The sequence below is a fragment of the Canis lupus genome, chromosome 28 (assembly GCF_011100685.1).
Source record: "Canis lupus familiaris isolate Mischka breed German Shepherd chromosome 28, alternate assembly UU_Cfam_GSD_1.0, whole genome shotgun sequence".
NCBI classification, from domain to species: domain Eukaryota; kingdom Metazoa; phylum Chordata; class Mammalia; order Carnivora; family Canidae; genus Canis; species Canis lupus.
In genome coordinates, this window is record NC_049249.1 from 14,379,251 (window position 1) to 14,407,072 (window position 27,822).

At 49.3% G+C, this 27,822-nt stretch overlaps 3 protein-coding genes across 9 annotated transcripts in view; 1 reads left to right on the forward strand and 2 right to left on the reverse strand.

The window, feature by feature from the left end:
- Positions 1 to 360: 360 nt before the first annotated feature.
- On the reverse strand, positions 361 to 8,656 carry POLL (DNA polymerase lambda). Of its 5 annotated transcripts, none has more exons than XM_038578574.1 (9): positions 8,512 to 8,656; positions 7,536 to 7,701; positions 6,531 to 6,825; positions 6,176 to 6,341; positions 5,484 to 5,801; positions 4,556 to 4,729; positions 3,873 to 4,001; positions 1,689 to 1,857; positions 361 to 1,249 (listed from the first exon to the last, which is right to left on the reverse strand). In XM_038578574.1, exons 2-9 carry the CDS (start codon positions 7,648 to 7,650, stop codon positions 885 to 887), a joined length of 1,731 nt encoding a protein of 576 aa, XP_038434502.1. In that variant the 5' UTR covers positions 7,651 to 7,701; positions 8,512 to 8,656; the 3' UTR covers positions 361 to 884. The 5 variants fall into 5 exon arrangements, with proteins under 5 accessions (XP_038434502.1, XP_038434503.1, XP_038434506.1 ...); XM_038578575.1 differs by lacking the exon at positions 8,512 to 8,656 and adding an exon at positions 7,852 to 8,365; XM_038578577.1 differs by lacking the exon at positions 8,512 to 8,656 and having other exon boundaries at positions 1,091 to 1,268; positions 7,536 to 8,365.
- On the forward strand, positions 8,591 to 26,424 carry DPCD (deleted in primary ciliary dyskinesia homolog). 2 transcript variants are annotated; one of them, XM_038578581.1, is made up of 6 exons: positions 8,591 to 8,734; positions 13,153 to 13,233; positions 18,067 to 18,191; positions 18,541 to 18,674; positions 25,636 to 25,738; positions 26,127 to 26,424. In XM_038578581.1, the coding sequence occupies exons 1-6, from the start codon at positions 8,671 to 8,673 to the stop codon at positions 26,229 to 26,231; spliced, it is 612 nt and encodes a 203-aa protein (XP_038434509.1). In that variant the 5' UTR covers positions 8,591 to 8,670; the 3' UTR covers positions 26,232 to 26,424. The 2 variants fall into 2 exon arrangements, with proteins under 2 accessions (XP_038434509.1, XP_038434510.1); XM_038578582.1 differs by lacking the exon at positions 13,153 to 13,233 and having other exon boundaries at positions 8,608 to 8,734.
- A 604-nt stretch (positions 26,425 to 27,028) lies between these two features.
- Positions 27,029 to 27,822, reverse strand: part of FBXW4 (F-box and WD repeat domain containing 4) — a 116,840-nt gene continuing 116,046 nt past the window's right edge. For both annotated transcript variants that reach the window (XM_038578580.1, XM_038578579.1), the window contains exon 9: positions 27,029 to 27,714. In XM_038578580.1, the coding sequence (XP_038434508.1) occupies positions 27,595 to 27,714 (120 nt within the window). In that variant the 3' untranslated portion in view covers positions 27,029 to 27,594. The remainder of the gene's footprint in view (positions 27,715 to 27,822) is intronic.

Below are 27,822 nucleotides of genomic sequence, written 5' to 3' on the forward strand. Positions count from 1 at the left end.
GCCAGCCTGCCCCTCCCCTCCTCCAGGCAACCTTCTCTGACTCCCTCAGCACTGTTGGTGGCACACAAGTCACCATTTGGTTGTTCCTAAGGAGTCACCTTTGTTTATGTCCCAACAGCCTGATCTAGGACAGGACCCACAAGAAATGCTGATGGGGACACAGGCGCTCCTAATGCCTGACTCCATGGATTCTCCCTCTCCTCCACCCACCCCCACCCCCTTCTGAGCTCAGGAGCTGATTCAGTCTGGCCCTGTCTAAAGAGCAGTTGACTTGCCTTTCTGGACTCCCATTCAGCTCCCATCTCCATCCCTGCACGGATGGAAGAAGGCAGGCAGGGACTACAGCAGCTCAGACACCAGGAAGTCTGAATGTCAAGTGCACTTTATTGGGCTCCTGGGCCTTCAAATGCTGTCCTTACCAAGCCGGGGTCACCCCCGCCCCACAGCTCCAGCTGCACAGGAAGCAGGCCGGGTAGAGGAAGTACATGGGGAAATGCTTTCTCTGGCTCCAAAGGGTCTTAGGTGATGCTCCACCACAGCTGTTTGCCCCTTCCCTGCAGCCCTCATCCCACCCCCAGCAGTCAGAGCCTCCTTGGGTAGGGAAGTAGGGGTGTCTGGGCCTTCAGCACAGGAAGCTGGCTTCACACCAACACCTGTTCTTGCTTAAAATGGGGGCAGGAGGCCTTGTACAAAACTCTAGCAGGGGGCAACGATGAGGTAGAAGGATGGCAGTTTTCTCCTGTGGAGAGGGAGCCAGGCTGGCCCTTTCCCTCAGGCCCAGGTGGCTGAAGTAGTGAGGTTCAGCTTGCTGAGGCTGGCCAAGTACTGGATGGCCACGTGGGGCAGCTGGTCCAGCTTGGCGTCCCCTCCCCTCCAGCCACGGGTCACCAGTCCCGCTCTACTGGTTCTCGGTAGGGTAGGCCTAAAAGCCTGAAGACATCTTTCTCAGTGGGGGTGGGCAGCACTCGGCCAGGCCCCACCTTGAGGCCTTGGGTGTCCCGAACCACAGAGGTGCTGAGGGCATGCTCTGACAAGCTCATGCCCTTGGTCTTGGCCAGGGCCCGCATGGAGCGGTTGAAGTGGGCAGAGCCAGTGAAGTAGAGCAGGGCACAGGCGAACTCGCTGTAGGGCACAATGATGATGTCCAGCCGTCGGTGCCGCCGCCCTGGCCCTGGGAGCCGGCACACACCCAGGTACTTCTGCTGCTGGCCGTTCTCCTCCTGACTCACCAGGTCATCTGTCAGAAACCCTAGCACGACATCGGAAGGCTGCTAGGAGGGTAGAGAGCCAGGCCTGGGTTGCCCTGTCCTCCCAGGTCTCTCCTGTTTATCCCTAGGTCCTCCATTCCCAGTTCATGAATTTCATTACTGGGTGGCTTTGCCCTCTCTGGGCCTGCCTCTTTAAACCACGCATAGTCATTCCTCCCCGTGTCCCCTACAGTGTCGTAGACAGGTGAGGTGAAACTCAATCTGCAGGCAGTATTGAGCACCTGACTGGAGGAGTGGTGGACTGTTTCATCTCTTCCCTGAAATGGCTCTGGCCACGAGGGAGAGGTGGCATTCTCATGAAGCAGCCTTCCCCTGCTTCCTGCTTAGAGCTTGCAACTCCGAGGCTCTCCCTCCTGGGAGTTAGTTACCCAGCCCCGCATTGCCCCGGCCAGCCTGCTCACCCAGAGATGGAGCTTATACCTTGTCGCCGAAGGCTGTCAAGGAGACGACTGAAGATGCCCTGGTGAGACTGGCCATCCGGGTGAGTAAGCAGCACGTCCACATCACCACAGGTTGCCTTCCCCCGTCGGTAAGAACCGCATGCCACACATAGCAGCCCGGGGTTGAAGGCCTGAGCTGATTTCCGGACCTGGGGAAGAGCAGGGGGCAGTGGGGAGGGCCTGTGGACCTCAAGCCCTGTAAGGAGTGCCTTCCCATGGCAGTACAAGAGACTTCCCTGACCCAGGAGCCCATACTTCCAGCTGATACCCTAAGCCAATCCCTGGATTTGAGACACAACCCTGAGGGAAAGCCTCAAGGAGCAGATGCCAGAGGTCTACCCTGGGGAATGGCAGTTCTCCAGCTTTGCTAGGACAGAAGAGAAGAAAATGTGCTCTCACCACCAGACTCAGCCTGAAGAGAGATCTAAGAGGTGTATACTCAGATTCTGATGGAAGGCACTGATCTTTTCTTCTAGAGCTCTTTAAGAGCAGAGAGACACACCTTCTTTTGGCCCTTGCCCCAACCCATGTGCCCAGGTCTGTCCACTTAGGACAAAGCACAAGGTGCCCGTCTGCCAGGTCTCAGCAGCCCCAGGTATAGATTTGGAGCTAAAGGCAGAGTATGTGAGTTGGGGCTTGAGGCCTGAGCAGGTGGCTAGCAGGGTGCCCTGGCCCAGGCCTAGGGGGAAATGGAGCACAGGAATACAACTGTACCTATAGTAAAGGAAAAGAAAAAAAGCAAAGAGGAGGCAATTCTGAGCTAGTGCTCACACTCTTACTTGGAAGAAGGAGGCTCGGCATGGAGAGGGAGCCAAGAAAGAGGGGGCTGTCAGCAGAAGGATCATCCTCACTGAAGGAACTAAGCCCATTAGCCTCTGCCCCAGAGACACGGAAGCCTTTCATATGCAGATGGCCTCCACGCCTCTACCCCAGGACACTGAGGATTTCTGGGACCCTGGATACTTTGGCCAGGACACCTCAATTCTCCTGACAGGCCAGGCTCTTCTAATCCCCTCACTCCCTTCTTGAGCCTCCCTACAGGCTGGGAGGAGACCTAGGATGAGTAATCCCATCAAAAACTCCTAAAGCTGGAGCCCTTAAATGCCAGGTGGCAAGCCACCACTGTTCCAATGGGCTGGGGGCTGGAGGCTCACTGGGACATTCTCCGTGCCTGGACACCGTGGCTGAGTGACGGTGTCATCACTAGCACTGAGGCCTCGTGATGGGTGGACAAAAGAGCCTGTCCATCCATCCTGCACCAGCCTCATAGTCCAGTAGCCTGAATAGAGTTGGAGGCTGATTTCAACTAAGGTGGGCCAGGAACTCTATAGAATCCTACCTTATCAAAACCTGATCCCAAAGTAGCAGATCTTGCCCACAGCCACCAGCCCCTAATCCTGATACCAACTGAACAAATGATATATCTAACCCCAAATACATCCTAGTTTCTAATCTAGGTTTTTGATGAATTTAATCCCTAACCCAACTCTAACCTAATGTTGGCCAAATCTTATTTTTAGGACAATGACAAATCTTAACTAAAAGCAATACTAAGAAAACCCTACTCTTAATTTGGGCCTAACATTAATTCAATTCAACCTAGCTTTCCTCTGACCCCAAACCTGATTGTACTGGCACACTGTCTCTATACCAATTCTAACCCAAACTCTGAACCAGCCTCAGGTTGTGGGGAGTAAGGGAGGGTCCTGTGGAAGGTGTGTATGTCTGGAGATAGGAAACTTTGTACAAATTTTGGAGACAAAGGGTCCATAGTTTTCATTGGGTTCTCAGAAAAGTTTGTGAATCAAAGAACACTAAGAACCTCTGCCCTAACCTACTCTGACCTAACCCAGTTCAAACCCCAATATCCTAAAGTAGATCTGACCATAATCCATCTCTAATCCAGCCCTAACATTAACCCAGTCCTAACAGAATTCCAGGATCTAAGCCAATGCTTACTGACCCTAACCTAGACGCCTGGTGTTACAGCACTTCCTACTAAAGCCACCCACCCCTCCAGCTTCAGTTTCAATTGGTCCTTTCCCCACTGGTCTCAACCGCTGGTGTCCCACAGCTTCCTCTGCCTGGCTCCCCAGCTGAGGGGTCACGTGTTCTTGGCTTCCAGCCAGGCCCTGACCTTATACCAAGGCCTGGCTCTCCTTACTGTCTGCTCAATCTCTGTAGCCTCCTCCCGGGGTATGCGTTCCAGGAAGTCATCATAATGCTTCAGACCAATGGCCTGCTGGGTAGTCAGGGAGGCCTGGTTGCGGATGTCTTCTAGGGTCCGGTAACCCTGGAAAAAGAAACCAGATGAGGAGGCTATGAGCAGCTAGAACCAATGGAGAGGCAGTGAATGAGCACATACACAAGGCTTCCATCACCCCCAGATTCCAAGGAAGGCCTGAAGAAGGACCAACCCCAGGAGTGGTTGCATTTGTAATCAGTGGGACCCAAGAGGAGTAGGAAGCATGGGAGACACATCCCAATCCAGCCCTGCCACAACACTAAAATACTGGCTCATAAGTCCATCAGTCTGAGAGATTCTGGGCATCACCAGGTTGGGGAAACCACTGATCTGGACACATAGCCCTGAGGCCTGGTCTTCTTAGGAAGGCCCTTACTAGTCAGGGGGAGAGAAAAACACACTTCTTGTCTCTCTGCTTCTATCACAAATTAATGTCTTGGGGCTATCAGACAACAGGGCAGGTCTGGGAGCCTGGAGAGGGGTCTCCATGAGCCCTAGTCCCCCTCCTGGTTCATTCCCATCAGAGCACAGGGTACAAGAACTGTGGGGCAGGACCTCTAAGAAAGAGCAAAACTAAGGTGGGTGCTGGGACATAGTGTGACCTGTTGGTACCACATCTGGGCAGTTTTGGTTCCGGCTCCCCAGATGTTGGAGAAGAGCTCCAAGATAGGCACACTCTCACTGATATGGTCCAGCTTCCGCAGATGCCCGCTCTCCAGGATTTCTACGATTTTCTCGGCCATCCGCTTTCCAATCCCGGGGATACCGAAGGCCTCCTGGGGGAGGAGGAGGCAGAGGCAGGAAAAGAAGAGTGAGAGGATGGGAGGTGTACAGCCAGTGGTGGGTTAGCAGACTCCTTTAGCACGTATCTGAATAAAAGCCAGCTTGGTCAGTTGGCAACTGATGGCTGTGTAAAGCCTGGGCACAAGTGAAGATGAGAAGATTGGATGGGCTGGGCTGGGTCACTTGTCTTTTGGCTCTCAGAGGGATGGGGGTCAGCACGGGAAGCAGAGAAAAGACAGCAGTGTGACACTAGTCACCAACATCATGGTAACAACAAGGTGGGGGAGGCCTTTCTGAGCCAGGTCCTGCACTGCAGGGAGCATCACATTTGGTCCTCCCAGGAGTACCTGAGTCCCTCACTAATCTTAGTTCCTTTTCATTGCTCAAACAGTTTAAGTAACTTGCCTAGAATCACACAGTGAATGATGGGAACCAGAATTCAAACCGTGGTCTATTGGCCTCCAGCGTCTAACCTTTATAAAAACCTTTTACTATGGAAAAAAATCCACAGTAGAGAACAATATAATGAACCCCCAAGTACCTGTCACAGCTTCTATAATTATCAAGGTTCTGTCAATCTGCTTTTATCCATCTCCCTGTTTTATTTCTTTTGTGCAAGTCTCAGACATCATAAAACTTAAGCCCTCCCCACCTCCTCCCCACTTGTGACTGATGCCTCCACCAACCTCCAGCCAGTAAACAGAGAGCACCCCATCTCCCTGCATCCCCGCCCTGGCCCGCAGGTACCTGGTAGGAGGTGACAGGCTTGTGAAAGCTCTTGAGGGCATTGATGGCCTTGGCATAGCCCAGGGCCCTCCACTTGTCTCCTTGAACACTGTAGGCTTTGGCTAGCACTTCTAGCTTCTCTGTGATGTGAGGGTTGTGGTTGACTGCCTTCTGGCTCGAAGGTTGTGCACAGACCCACTTATCCAGGCCCTTAGGGGCTGGGCGAGGGTCATCATCTCCCTCAGGGTGGGTGGAGTAGTGGCCACTGATAAGGGCTTCGAGGTCAGCTGCGCTAACCTGGGTCTCTTCCCCATCACTGGTTTCAGCATCAGAGCCAAGCTTGAGGTAGGGAAAGAGAAGAGATGATAAATTCATGCCCCTGGCCCCCAGAAGAACTCTTCAAAGGTGGGGCTGAGTCTTCTAGTCAGACTCAGGAATGAGGCTGGGTCTCTTGATTCAGACCTGGGTCTCCTTAACTGTGGGGCCATGTTCCTTTAGGCTTCCCCCAGTGCCCAGCCCTAGAAGCCCCTAAATGGTAGGTGTGCCTGGGCAAATGCAGGCATGATGAGTGCTGGGAAGAGCCAAATGACTTCGCAATAGAGATCCTTCCTCTTTTAGGGGCCTGGGATTTTCTGAACAACCACCAGGCCCTCCCTGTTCCTGTGACCTAGTTTCCAGGGGAAGGGAGCTCTGAGGGCTGGGAGGCTCCTGACCTGAGCTTGGGTGCTCGGGGCCTCCTCTGTCCTCTGGGGAGGAGATACAGGCCTGGTGGCAGAACGAGGAGGAGTGAGAGCTGTCTTGAGCAGAGCCTCATGGGATCCTGGAGGAGCAGAAAATTCTTGGTCTGCCTTGCTGAGCTGTGGTTGGAGCCCTGGGTACCTGCAGGGATGGTGATGGCAAGTTAAGACCCCAAAGGCCTGGCTCTACCCCTGCTCCCAATCTTCTACTCTGAAATCTTGTTTTTTCTGATTAAAACAATAAAAGTTATTTTTAATAACCCAAGAAGAGAGTTCAAGATGCTGCCAGGAAACACTTGAGGAAGGATTGGGGTGGGGGGAGGTAGCTCACCTGCTGGGGATGCAGATGCTGAATCCTGCCGTGTCCACCAGCCTTCCTTCCTGCAGGCACAGGCTCAGCCAGGTGGACTTCACCAGCTGAGCACCCTGGGGCAGCTGGGACAGTCCGACGAGGCGGAGGGCTCGCTCACCGTCCATGCCTTCATCCACCACGATGTGAGTGAGCCCTGAGGCATGGGCAGCACATATCTGGCCACCATGCTGGATAATCTGCTTCTCAAAGAGTTCTGCTCGGGCTCGCCCAATGCCACTGGGCACAACATGTGCCCGCAGGGAGCTCAGCCACTCTGTGCAGGGGACATCCAGATGCTTATTGTCATGACTGATGGATATGATTCAAATGAACCCAAACAATCGTTTTCCTTCCATCCAGACAGCCAGCCTTCTGGGGATTCAGCCGCAAGCATACACTTAATTTCCCCATGAACCCTCACTTGATGTAAGGGGCAAGGATTTCAGTATGTCCTGTTCCCTCATGTAAACTAGAACAGTGCCTAGCATATTGTAGGTATCCTGCATATGGATTCATTTGATCATCTTTACATTCAAGTATTAAGAGACATCTACGTCACACAAGGCATAAGGCCATATGTCTTGCCATTACAGGCCTCACAGTGTAACAGATATTCCCCTCCCCCACCCTGCCACATGAGGTGTTGTCATTTATTTGTCAACTTGGCTGCAAAATAATGTAACTCTGGGGACCTGAGTTTCCCACCTTCAGGCAACCTCCTGGAGAGCAAAGGAATCTGCTGGTCATTTCCTTAGGGGCCAGAGAGTATTTTCTGATTAACAGAGGTCTAGGGATGGGTTAGAAAATAACACAGCCAAGTGGCCTGGCAAAGACTGGGGCCCAAGCCTGGTACAACAGATACACAAACCAACCTGCAGGCCATGGGTTGGCAGAAATCAGCTCTACTATCTGATTCTAGTCATGAACAATATAGGAAGCCTAGGGGTTCAAGTACATGAGGGCTCTGAGGGTGGATCTGCTCACCTCTTTCTTCTTCTCCACCTTCTTGCTTGGGAATCTTTGCAAGTGCTTTTGATGATGGATTGGCATGAATTTTCCTCCTTTTGGGAAATGCCTTCAAGATGCCCCCAGGGTCCATTGGGGTATTGGCCAAATCACGGCCTTTCAGTTTTAGGTTTGATCGGGCCAACTGTCATGTGGAAACCCAGAACTGAGGTTACCCAACCCTTTGCCTATGGAGGTGCTGTCTCTAACAACCGGACTTTGGAGGCAGTACCTCAGTTCCCCTAGGGGTCTCCCAAAACCCAGCTGAGCTTCAGCAATTTAGCCTAGCACTTACCAGCCTTTCAAAGTCAGAATACTGGGGGATATAAAGGGAAGAATGGGACTATTGAGGAACTCTGGAGGGGTACAAAATGATACTCCTCAGATGGTTGCTCTAAAGAGTCAGTGTAGTGTCTGCTCTGCAGCATCCCACTTTGAAAGGGCTTTACCAAAAGGGGATGCCAGGCTAGGAAATGGAGCTACATCTTTAGAAAGGGCTTGGGCTCCCAAGAGGATTGACGGACTTAGATGAATCTGCATTTAAATCCCACATGATCTTCCTCTACCCCATCACAGGCCCGCAGAGGAAACCCTCGGGGTGAGGGTGTCCGGGGGGCGGGGGAACGCCCTACACCTGCCCTGGTGGTGGGCCTCTAGTTCGGGGGAGCTCAGCCCCGCAGCTGCGGGGAGACGGGGCATGGCCACAGCAGGTGTTAGGGCGCCTTCCGAGGCTGGGGGGAGTCTCGGCCTCACAGCTGGGGGTGGAGACGACCCGCAGCTGTGGGGTCCCCGCCGCGTCCCCAGCTGGCGCGCACCCAGGGACTCCCAGCTGGGGGCCAGAGGAGGGCTGGAGGGTCTGGACCCTGCCCTAAGGACCGCTCCCCCCGCCGCGATTGGGTCCGCGGTGGTCGGACCCCGCGGCTCACCCGCGAGCCGGCCGGAGTAAACCACTTACCAGAGCAGCCAATGAGAGCGGACGAAGGGCGTGGCGGGTGGGAAAAGGGTGGGGGGAGGGAGGCCAAATGCCCGGAACACCTTCCGGGTCGGCCGGAAGTGACCGTAGGCGGAATGGTTGCCATGGCAGCGGCCGGTCGCGCGGCTGGCTGGAGGGAAGATGGCGGTAACCGGCTGGTTGGAGTGTCTGCGGACCGCCGAGAAGACGGCGCTGCTGCAGGACGGTAACTCGAGGCCCCCCACGAACTCCCTAGTCCTTTCCCCCAGGGCCCAGCCCTTCGGACTGGGGCCTCCGCGAAGGGCCTTCGAGCCTGGGACGGCCGAGCTGAAAGGGCCGCGGCTGCCAGACGAGGCCCGGTCCTGCTTTGGCAGATGAGGAAACTGAGGCCCAGAGCGATGACGTGACTGGAACACGCGCCTCTGGACACCTCCTAGTTCCCTCTACACCACTTCGCCCCGCTCTGAGTTCTGTTACTAATAAAAACTCCTTTCATATTCGTTATGTTATTTGCTCCAGACAGCTGTCCCAAGCAGCTCTTTAATTTCCACCCCATTTTACGGGAAGAGGAAACTGAAATTGAAGAGGGTTTTAGACCAGCCCTAGCCCGTTGTCCACTCGGTAGGGTTCTGTTGCTGAATGCAGCCTGGTGTCATTGAAGAGGTGGGGAGACCTGGGCCCTAGTTACTACTCTGCCATTAAATCACAGCTTCTTTATTTGCTTGGGCCTTATTTTCCTCGTCTGTAAAATGAGCTGGATGGGCAATCTCTGATGTCCTTTCCAGCTGTCATATGTTTGTAAGTGAACTTCTAAATATTCCCTGGGATCTATAGGGAAAAACAGCAAGGGCCCCAGCGCTGTGCCTGGGAAAGGTGGGCATAGGGGTAAGGAGTCCTGATTTTGTCTCACTCTAGGATTGGCGGGTGTAGGACCCCCCATTGCCGCAGAAGTCCTTTCCTGGACGCACTTGGCAGCCAGATGAATTAGGTCTAAATTCATGTAGCTTGAGGATACCAGCTGGAAGCACACATCCATCCATCCACCGGAGGAGGCCAATCAGGGAAGCTTGGAAATTAATATCACCTGCTCATTTGCTCGTTCATTCACGCAGCATTTAGGGAGGCTTTTACTATGTGCTAGGTTGTGTATTAGAGCAGAGAATGAAAAAAAGATATGTAAATAAATGTGTGTTAAGTAGACGTTGGGATTTTCTGTAAAGTGTATGAGAGCACGAAGATGGAAATGATCATCTCTTTGAAAGAAGACCTGACAGAAGAGGTAAAGTTTATGGGTCCTAAGGAATTAATGTGTTTGCTAAGTGTAGAAGAGGAGATGGCTGTTCTAGAAGGAATGACTCACATGTAAAAAAAAAAAAAAAAAAAAAAAAGGGCATGGAGGTGTGAAAGTATATGGCTGATTACTAGGGGAAAACAAAACATTTAGTGAGGCTGAAACAGTAACAGTCACCTAGCCATAACCCCCCACACTGTCAGGTACCAGGTGCTAGGATGCAAGGTGAATAAAAGTTCTCTTTTCTCAAGGAGCAGTGAGGAGAAATGGTGGGAAATGAAGGATTTTAAATAAATTGGGTATGTTGTGATAGACCTTTTATGCCAAGCTAAAGATTTTGGACATTATTTTCATAGGACAGTGGTGTCTGGTTTTATTATAAGAAATAGATAATATAGAATTTACCATTTTAATGATACAGTTCTGTGGCATGAAGTATATTCATATTGTTGTGCAACCATCACCACCATCCATCTCCAGCACTGGATCTCTTCAACTGAAACTCTGTACCTGTTAACACTAATTCCCCCATTCCCAGCCTCTGGCAACTACCATTCCACTTTCTGTCTTTATGGAATTGATTATAGCAGGAACCTCATGTAAGTGGAGACATACAATATTTGTCCTTTTGTGACTGGCATATTTCACTTAGCAACCACTTATTTCAACGCCCATCTATGTTGCATGTATCAAAGCTAAATAACATTCCACTGTATGTATGCATATGCCACATTGTATTTATCCATTCATCTGTTGATGGACAGATGCTTCCACTTGTTTAGCTATTGTGAGTAGTACTGGACTGAACATGGGGGTACAAGTATTCGAGTTCTTGCTTTCACTTCCTTTGGTCACAGGACAGTTCTTAACAAATATTACATCATCTAGGATTTTGTTAGGTTTTTTTGTTAGTAGCATCCACAACAATGCTGTTGGTCTTTTTTTCCCCCAAGTCAAATAATAATAATTAATGTTAAGTATATGGATTGGATACATCTTGTCAAACCTCTCCTATAGATTTACTTTCCTGTTGGGTATGTGGAGAATATTACCTCCCTCTCACAAAAAAAATCACTGCTATTGGTAGTGAGAACCCAATACTCTTGAATTTTTTTTCAGGAAGAATTGATGCTCATTATGGAAATATGAAAAATAACTAAAGTCACCTATCAACTACCATCTAGAGATAATCATAATTTACATTTTTTAAAAGATTTTATTTATTAGAGAGTGAGCAAGACTGGCAGAGGCAGAGGGAGAAGCAGACTCCCTGCTGAGCAGAGCGCCAGATGTGGGGCTCAATCCCAGGATCCTGGAATCATGACCTGAGCCAAAGGCAGATGTTCAACAAACTGAGCCACCTAGGCACCACCATAATTTACATTTTCATGCATAAACTTTCATATTTCTTCATGCATGTACAGTCATATATATATTTTTTTACCAAAGTATACTAATAAAATTATGTGTGTGTATATATATATACACACACATACACATATATAGCTATAAAGTAAATATGTGATAGAATAAAATACAGATAATTACAACTCCTGGGTAGTAACCACAAAAGAAAAACCAGTTGACTGTATAACAAGCAATTATTTGGGAAAGCCCACTTCAAATAAAGTTAAAAGGCAATTGAAACAATATTTGCAACATATAAAACACATGGTTAATATACATAAAGCTCAATCAGATTAGTAAAAAAAGAAGATGAATACCCAAATAAACTAAGGTCTAAATAGGTAATTCACTATAAACAATAAACCCTTGGAACAGTGTTCAGCCTTACAGATATTTAAAGCTATGCACATTATCCCAGTATGATTATTAGAGTATGGGTTTTGGCCTCAAATGAGCTTAAATCTAGGTCTGTCATTTCATAGCTTTATGAGCTTGGACAAGCTACATGACCTGTAAGCCTCCATTTTCCTCATTTGTGAAATACAGGTAATGGGGTCACATTGGATTATTGTGAGAATTAAATACAATAAAACATGTAAAATGCTAGGCCAATAGTAAGCACTGCATCCTTCCAGAACTCAATATGGACTCCAGTGGGAGAGGAGGTTCAGGCCAGAAACCTTCAGCTGCTCATAGGCAGCACTTTTTACCCCACTCCTGACAGGAAAACCCCTTCCAGCTCTATGAGCCATCCAAATGATTTGGAGTGGTATACCTAGGGACGTGCTGAGAAGCTCTACAAATTTGGGGCATGAGTTTCCCCAGCATACAAATTAAGAATGACTCAAGGGAACTATGTCCAGGAGAGTGAATTAAATGGGAAAATGGCTTGGGAGATCAGATCCAGTTGCAGATTTTAGGTAGTGACTCCTTTAACTGCTCAGGGTCCTTGGGACTCTTATTCATCAAGTATAGGTTGGGTAGCTGCACCCTGTTATTCGGCTCACTGAGGAGCCTACCTGTGTCAACTCACCCATTTGTAAAAATAGGGAAAATTACATAGTCACTTAAAAAATAATTATGCTATATAGGTGGAATTATAGCTATATAGATGGAAGGCTAGGAGACTCCCCTGGATTCTTGCAGGGGATTCTTGTGAAAGTTGAATCAGTGTTCATTCTCTCAATTAATATTTAGTTGAGCTCCTAATATGTGCCAGGTACTGTGCTTAGTGTTAGGGAAACCAAACCATAAAAGTGGGATAAAAACCCTCCTATAAAGACAGGCAGTAATCAATGTATATAAATCATACTGAGGCAAATGCTGTAAAGAAAATGTAAGAGGACTAACATGTGGCTGTGTGCTAGGAATGGCTTAGAGGCATGCAGAAGGCACAGCAATGGTGTGTCTAGAAGGAGTGCTTGGTCAGGAAACCCAGTTCAATATCCTGACCACATAGGCTTGGTTTTAGGAACTGAGGATAGAAAGCTAAATATGGCACCGTTCCTAGGGAGACAAGATGCTCTTAAAAAAAGTATCATACTATGTGATAAATACTCCACTATGGATATGAATAAAGCAGTAGGGAGATCCAAACGAATACAGAAGTGATGAATTTTGCCAAGGTGGCTAAAGAATTCTCAGTGGACTGACATTTGAGCTGGATTTTGAAGGGCAAGGAGTTCAGCAGGAGAATGGAGCTTTGCTGGTAGAGGGAACAGCAGAGCAAAGACCCCATTTAGAGAAAGCTGCATAAAAGAAAGGTGTCCCAGGGCATGTCTTACAGTGATGGTGGCAGTAGTTGGCAAGGAGCTCATGGGCAGCTCTGGGAGGGTTTCTTGTGCTCAAGTCCAAGGCTGTTGGTGTTTCCCAGGAAAATCCCTTGATGTGCAAGTTGCAAGGTAAGAAGAGGCTTGAGGGTAAGGCACTCTCTGCTTTGTGTGTAGGAAGAAGGAAGGTGCACTATTTGTTCCCAGATGGAAAGGAAATGGCCGAAGAATATGATGAGAAGACGGGTGAACTACTTGGTGAGTGACAGGGCCTCCCAAAGGCCCTGAGGAACACTTGGGGTAACCTAAAGCACAGGTAAGCAATTCCAGCCTTAGGCTTGAGGGAGGAATGAGCACCAAAGGTGGAAGCCAGGGAAGACTGAGGCCCTCAAGGCAAGATTGTTCCTGAGAATAATGTGAGGTTAGAGCTGGACACTGGAGGTAAGTTCCACCTGACCCCCAGACAAATGAGAGTGTGAGGAAGTCTTCTGTAGGGAAACTGTCGGGAAAGAACTGTAGACAGAAGGCAGAATTGGAAGTGATCCTCTCTGCCAGGCACAGTGAATGGAGGTAAGGGCAGGCTTTAACTGCAGTTGTATTGCTCGTTTTCTAAAGCCACAGCAGGAGCAAGCAAGCAGCAGCAGCAGCCAGTACTGACCTGGCCTCAGAGGGGGCGCTGTTAAATCTGACCCTTGGAAAATGTCTGAATCAAAGTGGATTGGGGGTAAAAATGGGGATTTTGCAAGATGGTTATTTTCATTCCTACAGCTCTTTTCCTCTAAGACTAGGCTCGTGAATAAGGGGTCCAGCTCAGATTTCTGAGAATTCCTTGATTTGTCCATCCTCTGTACCTAGGTATGCATATCAGCATTAACAGACTTCCCAGAGCTAGGTGGCTGCTGCTTTGACCCAGGGTCGGAGGCTGTCAGCAGTGGGAGTTGGTCTCTTTATTAAGTTCCACCTGAAATGCTAAATCCAATGGTGGAATCATGGGTTGGGTTATTTTCTTGTCATTATTCTTGACTTTAATTTCTTCCTGTGCCTGATCGACAGGTAGTATTGGCAAGGGAATTTTCTTTTTCCCTTTTTCTGACAGCTCATAAATGTCTAGAACCGACAACACGGATTACACTGGTTTGCATTTTCTTAGTCTCCAGTCTTAAAATGTGTGTCCTGCGCATGTTCAGTCGTAGAGTGAAGTGTTGATCCCTCCTTATTATGAGCTGCTTGGGCTCCAGTCCCAATTGGTTTAGTCTGGTGCTATTAAAAATCTTGATGTGTTTAGCATATGACACTGATTTGGTGGAAACCAATACAGTAGTAATATCCTCACAATGCATTGTAATTTATAGCGCTCCCAGGGGGTGACAGCCTTGGAATGCCTAACAGGGGCGAGCTTATGAAAGCAGAGGTCACGTGAGCTAACCACCACCATTGCCAGGCTAGAGACTAGCTGCAGTTCCTCCCTGCAGCTCCCAGCACCACACCTCTCCTCCACTCAGAGCAAATAAAATGCCTGTAGCTGCTGTGGCCATAAAAACAAGCAAACAAATAACTCCTGGCCTCTTAGTTGTGCTTGGACGTGAAATTAAAATGAAAAACAAGTTCAGGTACCTTCCTCTGTAGCATCCCACATTAACCTGTCACTCTTCTCAGCAGATGGGGAGTAGACAATCGCCTACAAACTCCTTTTTTCTTAGAAGCTGAAATGGAGATTCATAGGAGAACACTGGCTAAAGTTTACCTAATAATGATATTAATGTCATAACTTTTATTAAGGTACTATGCTAAGTGCTTTACATGAGTTACCTCACTGAATCATCCTCATTACAGCCCAATGAGGTAGGTACTGTTGTGCCCTTTTACAGTCGGGGAAAAAACAGAAGCTCTAAGAGGTTAAGCACCTTGCTCAGAATTCCATAGCTGGTTAGTTTCTGAGTTAGGATTTAAGCCTAAGTTTGCCTGGTTAAGAGCCCATGCTTTAATGCACAACAACATACTATTGGGAGTTGAGAATATTTAATCCTGCCTTCTTACTAAGTTTTGTTCTCCCCAGAATGACTGAAGCAGGGGCTGGTGGGAGCAAGACAGAGATGGGCAGAAGGAGCACCCCACTCAAACCACTGGGCCCTTTGAACAGCTGAACCTTCTCTTACTCATGTTCAACCACTCACCCTACCCCCGCCAACTGCCCTTGCAAAATTATTATTTATGTATAAACAGTCTCAGGGCCCGAACTAGAGCTTGAGCACTCTATGAAGTAAAATACGGACAGGGTTATTATGGCCATAAATGAGAATTAAGTTTCCATTTTTCCAGTTCACTATACAACTTTGGTAATTCTCTAAACTGGTTTTCTGTTAGAAAAACCCAGAAAATAATTTGCCAGTGGTGCATCTGGGTAGGACAGAGTCCTTCCAGTTGGTGTTAACAAGCATAGTGGTGTCATATTTTTTTCAACCGTCTCAGTGCTATTCATTCCCACCCCGCACAATGAATGCTGTATGTAGTCATAGAGGAAAAACCTGAAGGGCCCCATAACAATGATCGGAACATCAAACCAGCCCCAGAAGAACACAGCATGTCCAGGGGGGCAGAGGCTGAAGGGCAGGCCATCCCCCAGCGATTACATTTGGATTACTGGCTTAATCTGCTTTGGTATTTGACCGCCAGCCTAACCACCCCAGGCTGCATTTGGAGGATATTGAGCACTTTCATCCCTAAGCACTTCACTGGCTTTATAAATGACCCACTCGATTCCCTTCAGCCTCCTCAGGGATGGGACGTGGCAGCTGTTTAATAGCCACAGAGCAATGTTGCAGTGTTTTAGGGCAGAAAAGAAGAATCCTGCATCCAGTTTAAGCTGCAGGGAGTATTTAGGAAAGGGGAATGTAATTATCCGCATTGGAAGCAGGCCAAGGCTTGGAGCTTTGGGGAAAGAGGCCTTTAGGACCTCCACTTTCCAGCCCACCTGAAAGATGGGCCTTCCTTTAAGCAGTCTAGGACATCAGCCTGCTTCCTGCTGACTTAGGAAAAAAGCCCCCAGGCACTGCCTCCTTCATATATTCCTCATCAGACCCTTTAGGGTCATTGAAAGTCTCCTTTCCAAGGACTGGCCCTGGCTCAGCTGGGAAGAAAAGACAGCGTCCCAGGGAGCTACCCTACACACACTAGTTTGAGTTTAACATATAATCAAATCAGAGTGACAGCAGGTGGAAACAGTCCTCTGTTGCCACAGGAACTGTCCTTGAGTTCAGGAGCAAAGACAGGATGAGAAATACAAGACGAAGTGTATTTGCACGTGTGCATTCGAGCTTGTATACATGGAGAAAATAACAAGGACTTCACCAAAACTGTTTATTGGATCTTATAAGGGAATAAGTAGGGAGACTTTCTTCTACATTCTACCAAAGAATTTAATCCCAAGGTGTTTAAAAAGAAAGAAAGCAAGCAAGAAAGCGGTGAAACAGCCAGAAGGCTGGCCTCCAGTTAAGCGAGGTATTACATGAATAGATTTGGATATACTCCCTGGTCACAGTCCATTCACTTAAGAGAGTAGAAATATTTGTGAAAAAAAAAAAAGTTGCCTATAAAGCATATTTCCAAGTTTTACTCTTCCTTATTAATTTTCATTATAAACTTGGAAATGTGTTTCTAGGGAGAATTTTTGGCCCTAAGACGTAATAAAATCACACTGCAGAATGCAGCAGACCTTATAAAAGCACATATTCAAGGGAAAATTCTAATTTTATAGCACACTTTTGTGTTCAGCTTGCATGCCTTACTTGGAGCAGGGAGGGTATTTGGGTTTGGCATAGCTGCTCCAGAGGTCTCGAAGAAACCCATCCTAGAATCCTACTACAAGTCTCACCCCCTCAGCCCAGAAAGAGAAGTGGATGGGAGCAGCTGCAGCAGAACATCAGGCACTTTTTGACCCATTTAGCTCCTTCCAATGGCTGTGGGAAGGCTGCTGGCCTTTTGCAGCACTTAGGGTGCCCACCTAGAGGATGCCAATGTGGCAGGAAGGGAGAGGAGCCCAGGGGTTATAGCTGGAGGAGAGGGGAAGGCTCCCCTGCTGTCATGGCTGCACCATGAGGACATGGATGACTGGGATTCCTCAGTATTCTGGCTGGGGTTCTCAAGTAATGTCCACTTAACTAGTTTTTCACTTTTAATTTCTATACTGTATGTACCTTAGGGGAAAAAGAAAACAATTTATGTAAACATGTGGTTTGTAAAACAAGGTAAAGGGGATTCCTGGGTGGCTCAGCGGTTGAGCGCACCTGCCTTCGGCCCAGGGTGTGATCCTGGAGTCCCGGGATTGAGTCCCACATCGGGTTCCTGCATGGAGCCTGCCCTTCCCTCTGCCTGTGTCTCTGCCTCTGTGTGTGTGTGTGTGTGTGTCATGAATAAATAAATAAAATCTTTAAAATAAATTAAATAAAGCAAGGTAAAATAGAGATTATTGTTTGCATTATAAAAGGATGAACCTACTCTACAAAAACAAATTCATATGAGATCTTCTGTAAATAATGCAGTTAAAATATGGTATGAACCTAAAGTTTTGTTTAAATACAATTCTGGGGCTGTTGTTTTGAGCCAGGTAGAGCTGAAATGAGTGAATTCTTCATTTTGACTTTCTAAATCATGAGACAAATCTGCCTGTCAGCTTTCATCTTTTTAATTTACTTTTCCTTTGCACATTTGCAGAGAGAAAAAAATGCACCTCAACTCTGACTTGTTGGGATCTGCAATTTCCCTGTTACTAGTGGCTACCCTTTTCCTAACCAGCACACCTCTCCCTTGCTTGAAATCACACCTTCTTAACTCCACTCAGCTCCTTTCAGAGCTTTGTTCCAATCCCTTTGTTTGAGTGCCCAGAATACAAGCTTTCCAGGTTATCCAATATCGAAATGCTCTGCTGGGATTTCAGCAGTTGTGAGGTCCTGGTCAAATGGACAAAACTGGTGTAAAGGCCTGCCGCGCCTGCTTTTCTCCTGTTCCAATCATCTAACATGACATCATTGATTCAGCAGGAAAGAGCAGAGTCCCTTCCTTCCCTGTAATCCCATTGCTTCCTTCTCTCCTCAGTGAGAAAGTGGCGTGTGAAAAGTGCCTTGGGAGCCTTGGGCCAGTGGCAGATTGAGGTGGGAGAGCCAGCATTCCTGGGAGCAGGGAGCCTGGGCCCTGAGTTCATCAAGGAAAACAATGCCAATGTATGTGTTATCTGTCGGGTGTCTTGAGGGGGGCTGGGGTGGAGCCGGCTGCTGGCTTTGGAGGGCAAATACGATGTCTTCTTCACCACCTTGTCTCCAGTGTGCCTGCCTGGATACAGAGCTCTAGAAGTGTTTGCTTGAATGAATACCCAGAGGGTTTTGGCTTGGTCATCCCATGACAAGGGCTCCAGGCCTGGAATGTCACAGCAATAGCAGCATCAGAGGGGAGCTGTGGGGAAGAGCTGAAGGCTTCCTGTTGTGTGCCCCAGGTGGAGTTTTGCAGAGCAGGGAGCCATCTCTTGCTTGCCCTCACCAAGAGCAGTCTTTAAGTTGGATATGCCTTTTGTAGCCCATCTTCATGCGCAAGGACACCAAGATGAGTTTCCAGTGGCGGATTCGAAACCTCCCCTACCCTAAGGATGTCTACAGTGTCTGCGTGGATCAGAAGGAGCGCTGCATCATTGTCAGAACAACCAACAAAAAGTAAGTGGTGTGATGGGCACCTGCTACCTGTGTATGAGCACAGTGTGGGGTAGGGCTTGACCTAGGGTTGGTGCTCAGACTGCTCCCCACCTCAGAGGGCAGAGAAGCCTCCTCTTTCAGCCCAGGGAGGGAGGAGGCTGCACTAAAGCCCCAGAAGATGCCAAGAGCTAGAGGGCTTCCTTTCTGCAGGAGCTGCTTGAATAATGTAATCAGCTCCATCAGGGCAGGGAAATAGGAACAATGGATGTCTGGTCCAGTACCTGGCACATACTGGGGTTTTAACAAATATTTGTGGTGTACATGAAGGGACAAGGGACTCACCTGGCCATTGACTTGTGATCTTAAGTGGTTCTGCTATAAGATTATTATTATTCTGACCTCCTGGCTGGATCCAGTCCATGGTGAACTTGGCCTAGTGTCATCACTGTTGGGGGCTGTCAAGGAGCCATGGCCTAGAGGGCCCCCCCAGCTGAGGAGGCAGTTAGAGGACTTGAAAGTACTAGTCTGGGAGCAGCAAACCTTATACCTCTCTAGACTGAGGGCAGTAGGCAGGTACTTTGGTCTCCTGGAAGCATCTTGCATTCTGTTTCAGAAAGGGTACCTGACTTCCCTTTTTTTTGTTTGTTTGTTTGTTTGTATTTTTAATTTATTTATGATAGTCACACACAGAGAGAGAGAGAGGCAGAGACACAGGCAGAGGGAGAAGCAGGCTCCATGCACCGGGAGCCCGACGTGGGATCCAATCCCGGGTCTCCAGGATCGCGCCCTGGGCCAAAGGCAGGCGCCAAACCGCTGCGCCACCCAGGGATCCCCCTGACTTCCCTTTGTTTCTCTCCTTGTGTTCGCTGGGGGCAGACAGAGGGAAGGCAAAATATAGGGTTGAGGAGACAGAAGGTAGCCAAGGAGGCGACTTGATCCAGGTGGGGCTGCTTCTGGCCTGACCATCTTGGAAATTGTTGATCCTATTTAGATTTCCAGAGCTCTGATCACAGAAGAACCCTGTAATGAGCTGGCCTCGACCCGGGCCAAAGGGATTGTAGTATAAGACCAATTCCCATGAAATATACTTGAGGTATTTTTTTTTTTAATTTTATTTATTTATTCATGATAGTCACAGAGAGAGAGAGAGAGAGAGAGAGAGAGAGAGAGAGGCAGAGACACAGGCAGAGGGAGAAGCAGGCTCCATGCACCGGGAGCCTGATGTGGGATTCGATCCCGGGTCTCCAGGATCACGCCCCGGGCCAAAGGCAGGCGCCAAACCGCTGCGCCACCCAGGGATCCCTACTTGAGGTATTAAAACAGGAGGTTTTATGAGTTACTGGTCCGCAAACTGAAGCCACCCAGCATGCCTTGTGGGTGCTAAGCTTGGGCCAGAGGTGCCACCATCCATCCATTGGTTTTCATGCCAGAAGGAGGACCCAGCTCTCTTTCCATCTCCTCAGAGGGTGTGGTGCCAGCCTCCCCTCCCATCTCCCTCAGGTCCATGAGGCTCAAAGGGAAGCAGAATAGCTCCCAGGCTTCCCCAGTGCAGCCTTGGGTTCTGCCCTCCGTTTATGACCCCTGGACCCTATCGCTTTGGCAGGGTTAAGGGGATGGGGAAGGGGTGGAGATGAATGAATTAATTTCAAGATTATTGCTCTACATGCAGCCAGCAGCCCCTGCAGTGGGCCTTGTCTATAAATATAAAGTCATAATAATAAGGGTTTGCGTTTATAAAGCACTTTGAAGCCCTCAGATAAAAGGCAGTTTATTCCCGTTATTGTTCTCATCATTAATGGGAGTCACTGCCTAAAGTGGAATTTAGCAATTTCAGACAACAGAGAAATTGCCTTTAGGAAAACAAACTCCGTGCTTCAGCAAGCATTCCCTGGCGTAAGAGGCCCTGGGTCCAAACTGGGAACAAAAGTGCTTCTGATAGCACTTGAATCTGCAGCCTAGCAGTTTGTGGAGCTGGCTGCTGCCTCCCTTTTGTCCCCCAGAGGTCACTGTCGAATACAGATATCAGGCAGAAATGTGATTACCAGGGAGTGAGAGGAGAGAGGCTAGCTAGCTCACCAAAAAATTCATCTGCTGGCAGATCCTCTGGGTCCCATCTGCTGCTCATATCCAGCCATAGGTGGCGCTGTTGGCCAGGAGCAACATGGCTGGAAGCCCATTCCTGCGCTCAAGGTTGGGGGATGACATTTTTGAACTGATGAGTGAAGCCAGGTGGGATGGGAGGAACGCTCCTGGAGGGGGCAGGGCTAGGGCTGGAGGCTGGACTCCCACAGAGGGGAGAGGAGTATGTGATTGCCCACTTTGAGGTCCACACTGAGCCTCTGGTCCAGTGGACCTGCCTGGCTCAGCCTCGCCTCTCTGCCAGAGGTTAGAGAGAAAGGCCAAACTTTTAACTGGTTCTTTCTTGAGCTTAGTAGCATTTTCATCTCCTACTAGGAGCAGTAATGTGTCTTATACCTTTACTACCACTAATTAACGCAATGGTTATTCTTTTGAGCAGGATACTCAGTTTTTTCAGGATGTTAAAAATCTGTCTTTTCATCACCACACCATCCAGTGTTGGGCAGGGTACATGTTTTCATTCTTGTATTATATGTTAATGATTATATAAATATGTTTGTAAAGTCAGCATGATGACTTCCTTGGAAGGGAAAGTTAGCGACAGTTTAGATGGCCAGGCATCTGCAGTACCCACACTGTGGCATCTTTCTCTGATTTGCCTTCTTCCATTGCCTTCTGGTTCTGTGCCTGCCTGAGTTCTAATATTCTGGAATGTAAAAGCCAACATTACTAGTAAAAGCCAACATTCCTTTATCCATACCTTGTCTCTGAAGGACTGGGTTGGCCACTTTTCTGGAAAGGATTGATTCCAGTGTATCATGTCCTTGGCCTTAGGTATTAGTGAGGGAGTGGATGAATCAGAGAAGAAAGAAAGTGCTTTTCTAGGATCCCAGGGTGGTACTCCCTATTCCTGATAAGAATGTCTATTCAGAAAGAAGGTTCTTAGCCTCAGCCTAGAAGCTGGTAGCTCTAAGTGGAATGAACCAGGGCACTGGAGTGGGAAGATGTTGGCTTAAGTCTGGCCTCTGCCACATATTAACTTCAGTATTTTGGGCAAGGTTTCCTCAGGTGTCACAGGAGAATACTCATACCTACCTCACAGATTGTTTGGGCGATTTGATGAAATCATAAGTATACAAACTTCCAGCACAGTGGCTGTGAAGCATGAAGCATGTCTATAGTAAGTCTTTGGAAGTTGGAACGTGGCTGATTGGACATTGGTGACACTGACACTGTGGGAGGTGTTAGTAGGCATCACTAGAAAAAAAGGATTCTGTGGTCGAATAAATTGAGGAAACTGGATTAAACAAGTTTCTCTTCGGTAGGACTTAACAGCAGTCTTAGTCCGTGAATGTGCATCGTGAGTCTAGGAAGGACTGCTGTGGGCAGGGATGACCGGTTTGCCTGGAGCTGTGATGTTTAAGAAAGAAGGGAGGTTTGTCTACTGCTTTTCCAAGGGCAGGACTGGCTAGAGGCTTCTCCGGACCCATCTGGTCAAGCCTGTGTGCTGGTATGCAGGGCGCCCCAGAGCAGTGTAGGGTGTGACCCATGTGACTCTCCACAGAGGCCTTGCTTCTACTTTCAGCCTCTCCTCTGAGTCTCTCAAGGCCTGGCCTCTTGTGCCCTTTCTCAGTTTACCACAAAGGAGGGAAAGGACTGGAAACTGGGAAGGGGATATAGTAGGAGAGTGGTGGGGTACTATAGATTAACTCCAGAATAGCCAAAATAAAAAAGCCATCCTTTTGGCAGTTTCAGGGAAGGTAGAGTTGGCCTATTCCAGTCCCTTGGACAGTGACTAGGTTCATCTAGTTCCGTGACTAAAGTTCATTCAGCTTCTTTATTAGAGGAAGAAACCAGAGCCCAGAAGTTAAGTGACCTGCCCAGGGTCACAGGCCAGGACCAGGAATTGTCCTGAAAGCCTTTGCTTCCCCATGTCTTTCGAGAACTTTTGACATTCAGAAAGGAGAACCGATGTGTTCGAGTGCCTGAGGGACCTGTGGGGTGGTTGGGTCCTAGGGGAGGACAACACCCTCACACCTCCACCCCCATATCTGCCCCATCCTTGGAGAGCAGGGAACCTAGACCAGGGCATCTGTTACTCTGAGAGAAGATGTGGAGAGATGGAGGGGTCAGGAGGTTTGGGGAGCTATTACTTGTAATAGGGGCCTCTCCACTGACCAGATCTGTGACTCCAGCAAGATACCTGTCTCTACCACAGTTTTCTCTTTTGTGAAAGAGGATAATGAAAGCAACCAGCCTGAAGGGTTGTTTTGAGGATTCAATGTGTATAGAGCAGTGCCTGACCCTGAATAAGCATTAATGAACATCACCTTTCATTGTGTGACTGAGACTGAGAGCAGTGATGGGACATGGGAAGAGGGGAGTGACATGCGTCCACCCAAAGCCCAGGAAGCACTGTACCGTGAGGGCCTAGCTTTCAGCAGAAACAACAAGATCTCCTGAGGCAGAGATAGGGCCTTCTCTTTCTTCTTCATCCTTAAATCCCCAGCTCACAGCTCAAGGCCTGGGACATACCTGATGCCTAAAGTCTTGTTTGCTGCCTCCCTAGGACTGCCTGGGGCCGAGCATTCTGACTTTTCTGGAAGCATAGTGGGTCCCTCTCTAGTCCAGGTACTGGTGAGAAAGTCAAGTATGGTTCCTCTCAAGGAAACCCCAAGGCCAGGGAATGGAGGTGAGAAGGGGGTGAGCCATTCCCTGAGGAAAGGAGGCAGATGTCCCATACGCCCTTGAACACTGGCCCTGGGGAAGGTTGTGTAACCTCAAGCATTCACTAAATCCATTCATAGACTCCACAGACAAAGCAGAGCCTCTGTGCCCACTCTGCCTCCTATCCCCTCACTTCACCTCACCGTGTGGTAACAGGTGACAGGGAGGAGGCAAGCCCCGCACCTCAAGTTCCCTTTGAGTCCAAGCCCCCCAGGTTTCTTTTCTCAGTCCCAGTGTCCCATCCTGGGGACCGTGGTTTGCTGGGGCTTCACTGAGGGGATGCAGGTGTGTCCCTGTCCCACCCCAGTGCACCAGCCAGGCAGGCAGAAAGGATGTCCCTGCGCTCTGCATGGTAAGGCCTCCCCCAGGCCCCATTGGTTCCTGCTGCTCTCCAAGTGCTGCTGCTTGTGTGTATTTGCAGGGAAGATGTTAACACTTCCTAACAAGCCTTTGTGTTCATCTAATCTGTGCTGTTTAACCTTTGACTCCCCCTATTATCAGTGTCTGCCACCTTTGCTGGCCAGCCCAAGGGCCTCAGGAAGAGCCCTCGCCCTGGCCGGCTAGGAGAACGAGGCAGCATTCCATCCTGGTTTTGCAGGCAGATGGATCGCTTTTCCCTGGGGCAGAGCTTTGGGAAATAAAGCAAGCTTGTTGTGCCATTAGGATCCCCCAGCCCCCACTCCTTTTGAACTGTCAGCCTTTAAGTCAACATTCTTTTCCTCCTGTGGGTCCCAGCACCTTGGCGGGGAGTGGAGAACCTGGGAGGAGAGGGGCCCAAAAGCCTCTGCGAAACTGAGGGTTTCGGGCAGGAGAGCAGGACAGAAGTGCTGCATTGATGTCAACTCTGAGTCCCTGGGGCATCGGGGCATTTGAATTGAACTTGTGGTAGCTGTCACCATAAGGACCAGGCCCCTCTGAAGTATTAAAAGCCTCATCCTCTCCGGGGCCCCTCACTTGAGTTTGTGTGTACCTGCCGGCAGCATTTCCCTCCCCAGCCCACACAACCACTACTGGAGCAATGATGCCATGCCTGGGTGACAGATCTGACAGCTGCTAGCCAGAGCCTAGGCCCCACTTCCACCAGGGAAGAAGCCAAAGAAGCCTCTTCCTAGAGACGAGGTGCTCTGCTGAAATAAACACTCGACTAGGAGCAAGGAGCTTTAATCCTGACCCCACTGATGACTGGATGTGAAGCCAGACAAAACATGTTACCTCTTTCTTTGGTGAAGAAGGTCAAATTTCCTGTAAAATGAAATCCAGTTGTACACATTGTGGACTAGGTGTTGCCCTTTGGGTTTTTTGGGTCTGTTTTTACTAAACAGGCTCGTTAATCTCTGGACTATCATCTTGCAGATGATAGAGACCTTGTGTGAAAATGAAGGCACGGCACGGGGCATCTCAGGGCCAGCAAGGTCGCCTGGAGCCCCAGAGGTCCAGCTTCCAAGATGAGTCACATGGTTTGTCTTTCTAGATTTCTCCTTGTGGATATACCTCCCTCTCTGGCCTACAAGCAGAGTTAGGCCCACAGGGCCTTGAGAGACCCCAAAAGAGGAAAAAAGTAGTTGGGGTCTTCAGAGAAGGTCCCATGTAAAGGCAACTATTGGTCCCCAACTTTGGGAGCCAACCCTAGGTATACTTACTCTGTCCCTTGTTCTTGGGGTACAGAGAAGGCCTGGCCTGACTGAGCTGTATATTATAGGAGGCTTCTTCTGAATGTCTCTGGGAGTCCTGACCCTGAAGGATGAGTCATTCTAATCCTTGGTCTAATAAAGTAACCATGATGGGTCCTGCACTTCACTGCTGGCCTGGCCAAAATGCCTTTCATTCATCCCGGTGTGTTGTTGTTGTTTTTTTAATATTTTATTTATTTATTCATGAGAGATACAGAGAGAGAGGCAGAGACATAGGCCGAGGGAGAAGCAGGCTCCCCATGGGGAGCCCAATGTGGGACTCAATCCTGGGACTCCAGGATTGTGACCTGAGCCGAAGGCAGACGCTCAACCCGAGCCACCCAGGTGTCCCTCATCCTGGTGTTCTAACTGGCTCCCCTTCTTCCTTTTTGGCTCTATGGAAGGTATGGAAGAACTATGTAGATATTTGGCACCAGAGGGCCTGCTGCCCAGTCATTGGGGGTCACCTTGTTGGATATCCTGGTGATCTCTTGGTCTTCCCACAGGTACTACAAGAAATTCTCCATTCCTGACCTAGACAGACACCAGCTACCTGTGGATGGGTCCTTGCTGAGTTTTGCACATGCCAACTGCACCTTGATCATTTCTGTAAGATTCACCCAGACTTCTTGGCCACTGCATCAGGGAGAGGTTCCTTCTTTCCCTGCCCATTTCCCACCCCATGGAAGTGTCCCCAGTTTCAGCCCCAACTCTTGGAGTGTGCTTGCTAGAGAACAGGCATGGGGACAGCGGGGTAGGGTGAGGGTGCTCAGCTGATCTTAGAAATCACAGCTGGAAGAGGAGAGAGGGTGGAAAATCACAGGACTGGGATTCTGGTGGAAGGCTCCCAGCCAGTCATGTGACCTTAAGCAATTCATTCAACCTTGTAGGCATCAATTTCCTCCTTTTCAAATAAAGGGATCAGAGGAGGCCCCGAGTGTGTATGTAGGAGGGGAGATGTGGCTGAATGATGTCCTCTTCCTGATTTCACCCACAGTACCAGAAGCCAAAGGAGGTCCTGGCAGCTGAGTCAGAGCTTCAGAAGGAGCTAAAGAAAGTGAAGACAGCCTACAGCAGCGATGGGGACTGTAAGACCCAGTAGCAGACCATCCTTGAGCCTGCAGCGTGGTGGGTGGGTGAGGCTCTTCCAGACTTTGCAGCTTGGGCCTTTCTGGTACAGGGGTACCTCCTCTCTTCCAAGAGCTGTCCAGGCTCTGTGAGAACTGGGCTGTAGGGTGTTCCTAGCCCTGATATCATGGTCTGATCTCCCAGTAAAGTCATTCTGAGTCACTGTGCATAGACTGCCCTCTTGTCCACTTCTCCACCCTCCTTTTGCCCGGGAGGGTGCTGGTGAGGGCATTGTCTTCAGGAACCTTCAACATCAAGCCTTTCACATAAAGGGGGAGGCATGGGTCTTAGATGGAGCAGAGGTGGGGGAGCCCCGAGGCCCATCCTGTTTGCATAAATTCATAGGAATGCTAGCTAGGCTGGCAGAGACCTTGTGCTATCTTAGCTTGCAGAAGGGCCCTGATGAGCTCCCTTAGGTGGGGTAAGGTAAAGGAGAAGTTTTTGAAACACAGAGACCCTGGAAATAGCCCAGGATATTAAGACATTGTGGGTGTAAAGGCAGAATGAGGACCGTAGCATTACAGAGTGCGTGTGTGTTGGAGTAGGGTGAAGCAGTGTTATTGCAGATGGGCAGTAAGTAGCTTAGCTCCCCAACAGCACGGAGCCCTTCCACCATCCCCTGTCTGCTGGGGCCAGAGGGGTGAGTGGTAATGAGAGGTTCTGTGGGACACTGAGCCACGAGGATGGTCTTACCCTTTCCCCAGCATGCCTGTCCTCAAGTTTGAGTATTTAGGGCTTCCCAGGACTCCCCAGCCAGAAAGGAACCAGATCTGTGAACAATCAAGCTTTAATTTTACAAAAATGAACATTGTAGCATGTCTTAGCAGCCGGCCTGAGATTGGGCTGGCTCAGTATTCAAAATTGCCAGGTTCTCTTTGTCCTTAGTTTCAAAGTGAGACCTGGCTCACAGTGCCCCAGGAATGAGCCCCAAGAGCCTGGTCAAGGATGAGGGCTGACTGAGGAGTTGGAGGCCAGAGCAGGAAATTGGCAGCCTCACCCCTCTCCCCACTCTAAGCTGGCACGGCTCTGAGAAGGGGCGAGGTGCAGAGCAGACTTGTGCAGGCCTGACCCTTGCTCTGGTCAACAGGGAAGCAAGGCCTGGCTGGGTTTAGCCATTCTCTCAAAGCAGCAGATCCCTTCTCTCCAACTAGTTCCTGGGAGGTAACCCCAAATTCCGGGGAGGCAGCAGCTTTTACCTTATGGTGCCCAAGCATTGCGGTCCCAGGTCTAGGAGCACAGGCACCGCAGGGGCAAGGGAGGAGGTATCACTTCACCCTCCAGGCAGGAGAGGTCCCTGAGTATCTGGCTTCCCTGGCACACAGGCTGGGGTGGCCCGGTCACGGGTTTTGAAAGTCCAGGACATGGAGGTTGTAAGACAGCGCAGCATAGAGGTGCTTGGTGGTGAAGCGCAGGCAGTACACAGGACTGCTGAGCGGGGTCGAGGTCAATGGGAAGGCCTGCAAAGAAGGAAGGTACAGGAATGGCAAGAGCATTCCGAGTGGGAGACGGAGGGGGCCCTAACCTAAGATTCCTAGGCCCAGTGCAGTGGGCCAGGTGCCAGCGTA